This window comes from Schistocerca serialis, chromosome 5 (assembly GCF_023864345.2).
Source record: "Schistocerca serialis cubense isolate TAMUIC-IGC-003099 chromosome 5, iqSchSeri2.2, whole genome shotgun sequence".
Classification (NCBI taxonomy): domain Eukaryota; kingdom Metazoa; phylum Arthropoda; class Insecta; order Orthoptera; family Acrididae; genus Schistocerca; species Schistocerca serialis.
In genome coordinates, this window is record NC_064642.1 from 820,103,284 (window position 1) to 820,116,490 (window position 13,207).

The 13,207-nt window shown below is 36.6% G+C and overlaps 1 protein-coding gene across 1 annotated transcript in view; it reads left to right on the top strand.

The window, feature by feature from the left end:
* LOC126482248 (radial spoke head protein 4 homolog A) overlaps positions 1-13,207 on the top strand; it is a 469,316-nt gene that overhangs the window by 190,250 nt on the left and 265,859 nt on the right. Inside the window, exon 5 of the mRNA XM_050106228.1 lies at positions 12,354-12,538. Coding sequence (XP_049962185.1) covers positions 12,354-12,538 — 185 coding nt within the window. The remainder of the gene's footprint in view (positions 1-12,353; positions 12,539-13,207) is intronic.

Here is a 13,207-nt window from a genome sequence, read left to right on the forward strand (position 1 = left end):
CAGTATACATTTGGTTCAGAACACGACATGCATGCAAGGCATTATGTGCTGGACTTCCATCGTGTTGATACCACATAAGCATTCTGGTTCTTAGCGGCACTTCATCCAGAAGAGGAGGAAGAATTCATCTGAGGAAGTTGACATACACTATCCCATTTAAACTACCACTGATGAAATAAGGACCAATAATTGTAGTACCAAGCAGCCCACAGCAGATGTTAACTCTCCACTGGTGCTGGTGTTACACCTGTCTAAGCCATCGTGGGTTGTCGCTGGGCCAAGAATGCATATTCCTTGTATTTACGTGTCCTTTGTTTGAGGAGGAACATTCATCGGTAAATAGAACATTGGAGAAGAAGTTCGGCTTTGCTAGTATTTGCTGCTGTCCCCACTGACAGAACTGTACACAGTTCTGGAAATCATTACCAGGCAATTCTTGATGTAGGTGTACAGGGTAAGGATGGAATCGGTGACATATAAGAATACGATGTACACTGGTTTTAGGAATGCCAATCTCGTGTTCAATTTCTTGTATGCTCACACTTGGATTCATAGCAACGAAAGCGAGAACAATAACTTTGGCAGCTTTGTCTGCGTGAGTGCTACAACAATTGCATTGTCATGGGTTGCAACTTCATGTTTCCTGAAGTGTCGAAAAAAAAATGAGAAAACATCCATTGGGAAGATGTGTTCTTGTCAGGATATCCGTCTCTGTACAATTCCGCTGCCTGCGTAGCATTTCGCCTACCTTCAACAACAACAACAATAAAAGAAACGTTATATCAATGCAGTTTGTTGGAAGGACAGCCTTTACTGTATGCCTACTCTGCACAACAGTATTTAAAAGGACTAAACTACTGTACTAAATGTACCCATACATAAGAAAACAGTATTGCAATTACTGTTCTGCTAACTTACATTCCCCATAGATGAGTAGCATTTCTACCTTCTCTTTGTTGCTGTACATTCTACTCACACAACTCTTCAACTGATGATGGTTGATGGAATGATGGGTGTGGATTCTACTTTTTTGAATAGGTCTTTAGGAGAGGAAATGAATTACCAAATAAAAAATACAGGGTGCCATTTAAAAAAGTCATACCGTTGTTCATATCTTCGTAAAAAACAAAGCTACAACAAGAGCAATCATGCTGATTGACGTCCCTCTGACGGCTAAAGAACATTTGCTTGAAACATTTTGTAATTTGTATGTGGACAAACAGTTATTTAGAGTGGTCAAGATAGATGGGACACCTTGTATAGTAAGACAGATATTAATATTTACAAACCAGTCTCACTATTTACCTCCTTCACAAAGGTAGCAAAACATTATTTATGGAAGAACTTTAACATACCCCTCTCATAAGAAGATTATTTGAAAGGGTCTCTCCACAGAACATTCAACTTCTCAATTTGCTGGTCACATTATTCTTTCGGTTACAAATTATTTTTTCCTGGGGAAAGAAAACAACATGTCTTTGCTAGCCAGTTCTTTGAATTAAATTATGATTTTTTAGATGTATAAAACATTCTGAGGTGCCCCCAACACATGATACAACATGTCCCCAAATGTGGACCCTGTGTTAAAGTGGGTACAGCATAAGTCAAAAAGTCAAAGTATTTTATTTGATTTTATTTCACCAAAATACATAAATTATACAAAGTTTACTTAATGATTATATACATAAACTATCATTTTACATTTGTGAAGAATGATAATCAAAGAAACAAGTTTTTTCTAACCAGACATAAGTGAATCAATAACAATACAAGAGAAGGAAAGTTGCTACTCACCATATAGCGGAGATGCTGAGCCGCGATAGGCACAATAAAAAGATTCACACAATCATAGCTTTCAGCCATTAAGGCCTTTGTCAGCAGTAGACACACATATGGGAGTGGCGACTGGGTGGGAGTAAGGAGGAGGCTGGGGCGGGGAGGGGGAGGAATAGTGTGGTGGGAGTGGCGGACAGTGAAGTGTTGTAGTTTAGACAGAGGGTAGGAGAGAAGGTGCGGAAGGGGAGGGGGTAAGTAGCGGAAAGGAGAGAAATAAAATTAAAAGACTAGGTGTGGTGGTGAAATGACGACTGTGTAGTGCTGGAATGGGAACAGGGAGGGGGCTGGTTGGGTGAGGACAGTGACTAACGAAGTTTGGAGCCATGAGGGTTACGGGAACGTAGGATGTATTGCAGGGAAAGTTCCCACCTGTGCAATTCAGAAAAGCTGGTGTTGGTGGGAAGGATCCATATGGCACAGGCTGTGAAGCAGTCATTGAGATGAGGGGTATCATGTTTGGCAACGTGTTCAGCTACAGTGTGATCCACTTATTTTATTGTGCCTATCGCGGCTCAGCATCTCCGCTATTTGGTGAGTAGCAACTTTCCTTCTCTCATATTGTTACATTCCATCCTGGATTTTCCATTGTCAGACATAAGTGAATGTTACATTTTACACAATAAAAATTGGTTTTGCCTTTGCAACCCAGTTTCTTGCACCTGTAAAATGATTTTTTGTCACTGACCACTGGAAGATGCCTAGCATTGTCCAAACAAACTTCAGCTTCCGGCTGAACTTCCACATTGGCTTGTTTTGAAGTACTTGAACTCTCAGTAGTGGGACGCCCCTCTTCCTGGCAGCTGGCTTATCTATTTTTGTTAAGTACTTTGGACACACTTGCCCTAAAGTGAAGCAAATCAAGGGTCTTAATTTTAAGAGCACCTAATTCTGATGCATTCTTCTTGTACTCAGTCCATGTATTTACACATGCAATATCTATTGCATGAGCAAATATGTGAAGTGTCCACTTTCGCAGTCTGATGAGTGTACAATAAACTGTGATCAGAAAACCCGTCTTGTTGATCCCTCCCATTTGTGGACTGTAAATTTGAATAACTTCTGGTCAGTCGATTTCAACATACTTCTTTTCAGTTTTATTCCACATTTTACTCACATCTTTGTTTCCAATTCCCACATAATTCAACACCATTTCCATTGGCTTACTGTCATACACTTTTGTTACTATAACTTCTCCATCTTCACTTATCAGTTCCTCAGCACAGCCTTTATCACATTACTTCGTGTCTTTGTCACACAAAAATGGTAGATTCTTGAAGTGATTTTGGTGCACCGTACATATTGCATACATATTCTTATGTCTCAAGTACTGCAGAAAACTATACTTCAAGAAATAATTATAAAAAATTAGAATCACATTTGTTTCATTGATTCTTTCTGCTAATTTCACCACTACTGATGCACCAAGAGCAAAAATTTTTAACATTGCTGGATCAAGATCATGTCGTCAAACATTGATATAATATAAAATCAAACGTTTGACCACTTGTCCTACAGAGTGCAAATATTTTTATTCCCCATGGTTTTGGTTTGCTCTTTACATACTGTTTTACATTCAGTGATCCCTTGAAACGTACCATTTGTTCATTGACACTAAGATGTTCTTCTGTTGATAAACTCTGCAACCATTCCTTATGGAATTGTATATTGGTCTGACTTTCCAAAATCGATTTATTTCTTTTATTTCTCTCCTTTTCACTACTTACCCCCTCCCACCTCCGCACCTTCTCTCCTGCCCTCCATCTAAACTGCAACTCTTCACTGTCTGCCACCCCCCCCCCCCCCCCATACTATCCCTCTTCCTTTCCGCCACAGCCTCCTCCTTACCCCCACCCAGTCGACACTCCCATCATGCACTAGTGCTGCTGTTCGCAGTGCGGTTTCAGCTCTCTGAGACTGCAGATGTGAGTGCAAGTTGCATTTATCTGAGTGTGTGTGTGTGTGTGTGTGTGTGCGTGCGTGTATGTGTGTGCGTGCGTGTATGTGTGTCTACTGCTGACAAAGGCCTTAATGGCTGAAATCGTTCATTGTGTGAATCTTTTTGGTGTGCCTATTGTGACTCAGCATCTCCGCTAAATGGTGAGTAGCAACTTTCCTTCTCTGGTATTGTTACTCTCCTTTCCGTAGATATTCTCACTCCCATTTCCCACTGTGTTATTGGGCGCCCTCTAGGTCTTTTTCCATCCTCCTTTAGTCCTTCCATAATTTTGGGGAGTCTCTGCCCATGCATCCTCTTAACATGCCCGTACCATCTTAATCTCTTTTCTTCGATTTCTTCTCTCATACTCTCCTGTTTAAGGTCCTATTTACATTCCTTACTCTGTACATTCTTGTTTTTCCCTTAACTGCTTTGAGAAATTTCATTTCCCCTGCTTGCAGCCTGCTCCAGTCCCTTTCTGTCATTGTCCATGTTTCTCCTCCATAGATAACAATAGGGAGGTAATAACTCTTATACATAAGGAGTTTTGCTTTTTCTGAAACTTCCTTATTCCAAATCAGGTGTTTTATTGTTTGGTAGAATTTGCCTCTATTCTGTAACCTCCTATTACTTTCGTTGGTTATTCTTCCATCACTAGATATTCCACCCTCTAAATAAGTGAAACTGTCTACCATTTTGAGGGGCTCTCCATTCAAAGTAATATTTCCGTTGATCCCTTTGTCTCTTCCAAATACCATTACTTCACTCTTACCTTTACTTATTTTTAATCCATACTTTTCCATTACTTCCTTCCATGCATCAAGTTGTAACTGTACCTCTACCTCTTTATCACCTCATATTACCAATCATCTGCAAAAACCATCTTTTTGTATTTTTTTTTTACTATATCTTTAACTGCCCTATTCATTCCCTCCATCACAACACTAAAAAGTGCAGGAGATAAAATACTTCCTTGTTTAAGGCTTTGTCTTATTTCGAAGTATTCATTGTTCCCTAATGGTGTTCTAATTCTACATTTGTGTCCTCTGTACATTGTCTTTATTACAGTAATGTATCCATCTTCTATATCTATCTTCTTCATTTCTTCCCAGAGTCTTTCCCTGTTAACTGAGTCATATGCCTTTTCTATGTCTATAAAAACTGTTATCACCCTTTTGTTATACTCCAAATGTTTTTCCATCAGTTGACGGATAGAAAATATCAGGTCGATCGTGTTTCTTCCTTTCGTAAACACATGCTGTTCTTCACTCGGCTTCTTGTCTATCTTTTCACTTATTCGATTTAGCAACAATAGTATTTTTAGCAAATCACAGTTTGGGTTTCAGAAGGGTTCCTCTATAAGAATGCCATTTACACATTCAGTTACCAGATTTCCAAACATTAAATAATAAAATAGCACTGGTTGGTATTTTCTGCACCCACTCCAATGCATTTTACTGTGTGAATCATAATATTCACCTACATAAGTTAACATTTTATGGGCTTGATGGTATAGCCAAACAATGGATAACATCATATCTAACCAAAAGAATGAAGAAGGTTGTACTTAGTAATTCAAGCAATATAGCCTGTGACATAGTTCTGACTCGGGAGAAATCATCTATGGAGTTCCCCAAGGTTCAATCTTTAGTCCACTACTGTTCCTCATACATGTAAATGATCTTCCATCTAGTATACAACAAGCAGAATTAGTTCTTTTAGCAGATACAGCATACATACAGAAATAGAAACAGAGGTAAACAATGTTCTTAAAAGTAATATTGATTAGTTTTCTGCAAATGGTCCCATCCTGAATTTTAAAAAGATGCAAGATATTCAGTTCTGCATACCTAGAGGTATTACACCAGTGACAAGTGTAACTTCAAAATTCTTAGGAGTCCACATTGATGAGAATTTAAATTGAAAAAAAAAAAAAAAAAAAAAACCACACACATTCTGCAAGTCCTAAAACAACTTAGTTCAGCTACATTTGCACTTGAATAATTGCGAATCTTGGTGAGAGACAAATCAATAAGCTGACAACTGTGACATATTTTCATTCAATAATGTCACATGGAACAATGTTCTGGGGTAACTCATCCTTAAGAAAGAAAGTCTTCATTGTGCAAAAACGTTCTGTGAGAATATGTGATGCTCACACACAATCAGCTTGTAGACATCTCTTTGAGGAGTTCAGCATTTTGACTTCAGCTTCATGCTATATTTATTCCCTCATGAAGTTTGTTGTGAATAATCCACTACAGTTTAAGAAGAAAATGAGGTACATAATTCATTATATACACATACTAATGTGCTTTATATGTCCGGGCCAATCTTGCAGATTTTCAGACAAATGCCGACTTAAATAATGACAATATCCAAAATAGCACAGCACTCTGTACTCAGCGAACAAAAAGAACACACACACACACACAAAGGCATGTGATTCATATTGGTACAAAACTCTACAACAGGCTGCTAGCCAACATCAGAAAATTAGAAGGTGAAAACAGATTTAAAGTAGAATTTAAAGAATTTCTACTTGAACAATGTTTTTACTCAGTAAACGACTATTTAGGCCAATAAACAATTCTGATAATGTTTATATTAATGCAAAACTGAAAACAATGTCTTTCATCCCCTAAAGTTTCTATTAATTTTGTATATCTGATGGACAACTGTTGAGTTTATTGAATTAATGTAGTGAATATAAGGGATTTCTGTTGCCTTAGGGCAAACAGATTATGCAGTTATAATACTGTTAATATACATGTAGAAAAAGTTTGTGTCTTGTATGACCAAGTATTATTATTTGTACATTTTTGTACAATTTTGTATGTATTATTCTTGGTACTACTTAATGTAAAATTTTGTATGTTCCTTTTCCATAAATTGTTTCACATAAATTTACATCTACTTTTGGATAACATCCATACAATATTTATTGTCTATAGATGGATAAATAAAAAAATAAAAAATACAATACAATAACAGAAGGAAGAATGACATTCATTACTATGTATTAAAGATGTCTTTAGCACAAAAAGCGGTGCACAATGATGCAAAAAAAATTTTTGATCATTTACCCAGTGATATGAAATGTATGACAGACAGCAAAGTTAAACTTGATTGCGGAGAAAATTTCTGCTTGAAAACATGAGAACTCGTATCCCATAGAAGAATTTCTGTTATTGTAATCTGTAAAAGGTGGTTGGTAGGAATTACAAACTCACATCTGTAAATCGTTTTTTTCTTTTTGTTAAATAAATTAGAAATGTTCAGAATGTAACCGTAGTACAAATTAATTTGTGTTGTGAATGTATAATGACTGTCATGCAAAATTATATGGAACAATTTACTAACTAACTTATTGTGTAATAGTTTGATATGGCGTGGAGAACCATTAAAGAATCATGTACATGTTCTTTGCAGTGCAATATTTTTCAGTGTGAAAGTGTACATAGTTGTAAAACTGGCTAATTCCCTATCATAACAGTATTGCGTGGTATACTATTTTCTTTGTATAATTTGCAATTCTAGCTTTACAAAATTCATGCACCACTTGTGAAAGACCTAAAACTAAAACGAATCACTTAGAAAATAACAGAGCACAGGTACTGTGTAAGTATGGTTTTGTCTTTTGCACAATTTGTAGGAACACAGAGAATATGTAATATTTTAAGTTTTTTCAAAGCTCACTTTATATCATCAAACTAAATTTGTTGTTCATAGAGTTGCTTGAAGTGTTACTTAAAAATTTTCTCGTGTGTAGATTGCTATCTGTCAGAAGACATTGGTTCAATCTTATGGTCATGTCCTTCGTCAGTGATATACTGGTGATATTATACTGAGCTCTGCTATTTAAAATCATGCCACCCTATTCTTGGTGTGCTTATATGTCCATGATGTAACAAAGCAAGTTGGGATGATTTTACTTCCCCTCTTCTTTTGCCATCTGCCTTCTTAAAACTCCTTTTATTCATTTTGACTAATTACCATTAACATAAGCGAGTATAATCTGCATTTTCATAAAACAGAAAGGTTGGCCCTTAGTTTTTAAAGAATATAACATCAGATCTAATTTCATGCTTAGTTTTATGTATGTAATTGATTTTCTAATTTATTTCAGCTATTCCTAGTTAATACTTTCATTACAAGGTGAAATCAGTAATTGTTTCGTGACTTAAATTCTGTTGTTGACTTATAAACAAGTATAACTTCTGTAATAAGTATAAACGTTTGGAGGAACAACTAATTGTAATCTTAAAGGATCTGTTTGGCTCTATTTGAAAACATGTTAGCAAAGCCAGCCCTTAATTAATTCCAGAATAATTAACAGTTTTGTCGACAGTATTGTTTGCCTAACTATATATCTTAATTTCATGGTTTAAACAAATAACTCGGCTTAATCCTTGTAGTAAAAAAAAAAAAAAAAAAAGAAATTGTTGTATTTAGTTAATTTAATGAGTTATGTTTTAATTGTGATTTCTGTAAATTAAACATCAAGCAAAGTGTAGTTTGAGGGCCTATTATTGTAATGATATATAAGGGCCAGATTTTTGGTCATGAGGCAGTCAGTCCACAGCCAAGTTTCAGACAAGAAATCTGTATTGGTTAGATCAACAACAATGCATCCCTGAAATAAGTGTAGCACAATTAGGCCATGTGTTAAAACAATGACAGTGTCTGTCCCATACATACATTATTATTCTACAAGAACTGAGAGCCAGGTGGTTAGGCTTTTACTGCTCATAGATGTTCAACAGAAAACTATTGTAGCAATATGTGGATGTTCGCCTGCAACCTATTAATAAGGCTTATCGAAAGTTAAACAGTAGTGCACTGGCCAAATAACTGTGTAATATTGGGGGGTTGTGGACAGTGAAAGTAAAGAACTGTAAAACACAACCATGTATCTGCTGTCCACATCATTTACAGTAGTCAGTGTCCAAATTACAAACCCCATTTTCCAGCCAGTGCAGTACGTCGACACCAAGGACAATCAACAAAGAGATGAAGCAGGCGAACATTACATTGTACATGCATTACTTGGGCTCATGCGCTTCTGCTGCAACTCTTTACCTCCGGAAGGTAGATGAGGAAGTTTGGAACCTTCTAAGTGTATGAAGATACCTCTGGAATGTAGATGAGGAAGTGTGGAAACTTCTAAGTCTATGAAGGAAACTCGCTGTACTGCTTGTAAATCTCAAAGGCTTTGATACTTTGGAGCAGTTCTGCTAGGGAGGGGTCTATCTTGTGTTACACCTGTTATTGTTCATCTTGGTCTGGTGCTAAACAGACCTTAACCTCTCCAGTTAATGATTCAACATAGTATTTGCTGTACATGCACTTGAAATGACAATATAACACAAGCTGCATAAGATTATGTGTCTGCTGTTTTGTGCTGGAGGAACTCCAGTCTAGCAGCTACAAAATGGATTTTGTTATAAAAAGGTCACATAGATGAGTACAGATTCTCTTTGATGGGAGGGTGGAGGGTCTGTTAATGGCCTTTGCTTCTAATAATATAGATGAGGATTTAAAATGAGTACTGCTGCTGCTGCTGGTCAGTGATTTGACTTGCCAGAAAGTGTCAATAATTTCTGGGAGATATTCCATTCAAATGGCAGAAATGATAGAAAATGGGTAGTTGGAAGTCACTGTGAAGTATTCTATGGTGGATTTCAGGAGGTGCAGTGCTAATGATGTCTGCTGCTGTTTTAGGTCCATTAACTATTTAATGTCTTCCATGTTTTTCAAGCAGAAGTTCACCGGGTGTGACTTGATCAGTATACAGCATGCTTTGTATCTTCAAATATGCAAATGTTCGACCTCACAAGTCTGTCATTGCCATTATTGTAGATGGCGCTCAAAGTTTATTACTGTATAGTGAATAGCGTTTTATTTGTCTCATAACATACAATTTCTAATCATATGATTAGTGTACAGGAGACACGTTAAAAAAATGGATAACACAACATAGGCCTAATTGGTACAAAGAATTTTAACATTAATATTGTGGTGTCACCACCAGACACCACACTTGCTAGATGGTAGCCTTTAAATCAGCCGCGGTCCATCAGTATACGTCGGAACCGTGTGTCGCCACTATCACTGATTGCAGACCGAACGCCGCCACACGGCAGGTGTAGTCTGGAGAGACTCCCTAGCACTCGCCCCAGTTGTACAGCCGACTTTGCTAGCGATGGTTCACTGCCTACATACGCTCTCATTTGCAGAGACGTGAACTCCTCAACAGTGTAGTAGCAGCGTTTGCAAGTATATCATATAGCTTTGTTTTCAGTGTCTCTAGGTTCATAGTCGGAACATTCTTTCCTTTTAGCTTGTTATGAATTTTCATTGCCATATACTGGGGAGACTGCGCATATAGGTTTAAGCGATGAGTGGGAAGCATAAAATTGTCTTTGTTTCTCATGTTATATGTGTGATTGAAACAGTTTTCCTCGAATAAATTTAAATTGCTGTGTAGAAAGATGATACTATCATAGATGTATAAGAAGGGAACTGTTAATAACTGTTGCTGTTCAAAGAGTGGGCGACATGATGTCCTTGGATGGGCAGTACACATGTTCCTTATTATTCTTTTCTGTAACTTTAGTATGCGCAATGTATTGCTTGAATTTCCCCCAAAAATAATACCATACCTTACAACTGATTGAAAGTACCTGTGGTATGCAATTTTCCTTGTATTCATGTCTGTTGCCCCAGCTAATACTTGCATAGCAAATGCAAAGTTACATAATTTGTTTAACAGGTAGTCAACATGTTTATTCCAATTTAAATTTTTGTCTAGGTTTAACCCTAAAAACTTCACAGAATCCACTTCTTCTATATCCTGATTTTTATGAGATATTTTAATTTCTTGGGGCTTTGACTGTTTTCTTCTGAATTGGACCATGTGGGTTTTGGGGATGTTAAGTCTTAATCCATTCAGTTGGAACCATGTTTCTAGTTTGTTCATTCTGTTTGTTATGTAGAGAGGGATGTTTTCTGGCTCCTGGTTTTCAATTAATACAGATGTGTCATCTGCAAATAAAATCAATGGAGCATTTATATTGTTCGGTAAATCATTAACATAGAACAAAAACAAAGTAGGTCCTAGAATTGAGCCTGGAGGGACACCTTGGGCTACTGTTTTTCCATTTTGAATAGTAATTTGTTGCATTTGATGAGACAATCTCTCTTTGTTTCCTATTTGATAAGTATGAAGTAAGCCAATTTAGATCATTACCATTGATCCCATACTTGTCAAGCTTATAGACGAGCAGTGCATGATTTACAGAGTCAAGGCTTTTGTGAGATCACAAAAGATTCCTGCAACTTTATTATTGTTGTCTAATGATGTGCTGATATTGTCGATAAACTTGTTAATTGCATCAATAGTACTTTTGCAATGCTGGAAACCGAATTGGTTTTCCGTAATAATATCATATTTCTCCATAAAATTTCGAATCTGCGTAGCAGCAGCATATTCAAAGATTTTTTATAGGACTGGAAGGAGGGAGATGGGACGATAATTCCCCATATCCTCTCTTGACCCCTTTTTGAGCAACGGTTTTACTTCTGCATACTTCAGCACCTCTGGGAATCTTCCTTGTTCAAAGGATTGGTTTATTACTTTAGCTAGTGGGTATCCTATTACTTTACACACAAAAAAGACATTGTAGTTGCACTGATTGTAAAAATTATTCATTTTAACTATTGCAATTTCGGCTTTTTGGCTCAGATGCGACGACATGTGCTTGACAGAAATTTTTTAGAGTATTTTGCAGTTTACCACTTGATAATTTTTATTAAGCCAAAGCAACAGTAGTGTAGAGTAATAATTTTTACAGTCAATTGCAACTGACGCCTTTTAAAAAGTTTTAGGTGACTGTGAAACCCAACCATGAGAAGTTAATCACATAAATCTTTGGTACACATACATCAAATAACTTTGAAATTACAAACATGGAAATAGATTCTGATAAATTGACCGTAACCTATGACAGACAAACCATGAGAATAAAACCTAACAGTCCAAGGAATCACACAGTTTCTCTCATAAGGCACCCGGAGATCAGTATGCAGTGATAGAATATGTAAACACTGAAGTGGCTTACAGCAGGCTGCAGCTAGCCTTTCATCAGTACAGGTAGCTGCCTCACATGATACACTGTTCTGCATCTCATGCTACGTGGCACACAGTGTATGCTCATGATGTTGTAGTCTTTAGAAAGATCAATGATGTATTTTCAGTACTAGTGTCCTGTGAATCTACAAAAGAAACCATAGATGAAGAGCTTTAGATAACATATTATATTTCCAAGACTAAAGACAATATTAGATTCAACATGTAAGAAGAATGGAATTTTTCACATTGCAATGATGAAATTCTAAATTATTTGAAAGGATAATGATGATAATTTTTTGTTTGCGGGAAACTACTTTAAAATTTGTGTGTTTCTTCTATGTTTCCTTATAATATTCTATTGCCAGTAATTAAAATAGAAGTTTTCATGTAGATAGGAAACTACTGTGCAGAATTGGCTTCGCTGCAGCCACATTTGTATACTGACAGCCTCTTCCAGAAGAAAAGACGGAGACAGAAGATGATGAGGAAGGAGCAGGTGACAAAAGGATGGATCTTATGGAACTTCAGTACTACTTTGAGCAAGCAGGGGCAGGATTATCAAAAAATGAAGTGTTCTGCACATCAGCAGCACTTTACAACTTGGGTCAACGAGAAATCATAAAGAAGTACAGGTACTATTAATCTTTAACTGTTTTACTGAAATTCTGTAAAATTGTTATTCACTTGTGTGAACTTCTATTTTTGTAGCATCTAACAAATTACAACAACTTTTAAGATCCTTTCAGAGTTTCCTGGTATACATATTTTTTTATGTTTTTTTAAAGGTCACATTGATTGTACCTTACCCATACATATATTATATGTGTGATTAGTTTCTCCATAATTATCACATGCATCCATTAACATATTTACCAGTGTTTATCAAGCAGTCTCTTGATCATATTGTGGCATCTTAGTGTGCCACTAAAGATTCCCAACCATTTTTTTAAATTTACATAAAAAGTTGCTGACTTTCACAATGTCTGTAGAAATTTTGTTGTATTATTGTGATGATCATAGTGTTCTAAGATAAGGCAAGCAACGAGAAACATTTTCAGCTGGATAGAATTAACACATACAGCGGAAAGAAAATGGAAGATGGTTCTTAAAATCAAAGAGATAAGGTAAAAAAGGTAATCCAACAATGTGTGAACTAAAGAAGCAGTTTATTTGTCTACACATCAAAGCACTCATCACGTGTGACCAACTATTCCCACCTAGGTTTGAGAGCCAGCCTGTCTGATTTACTCTCTCTCACACAAACCCAGAAACATCTTTCATGCCCTTAAAATACCTTGTCC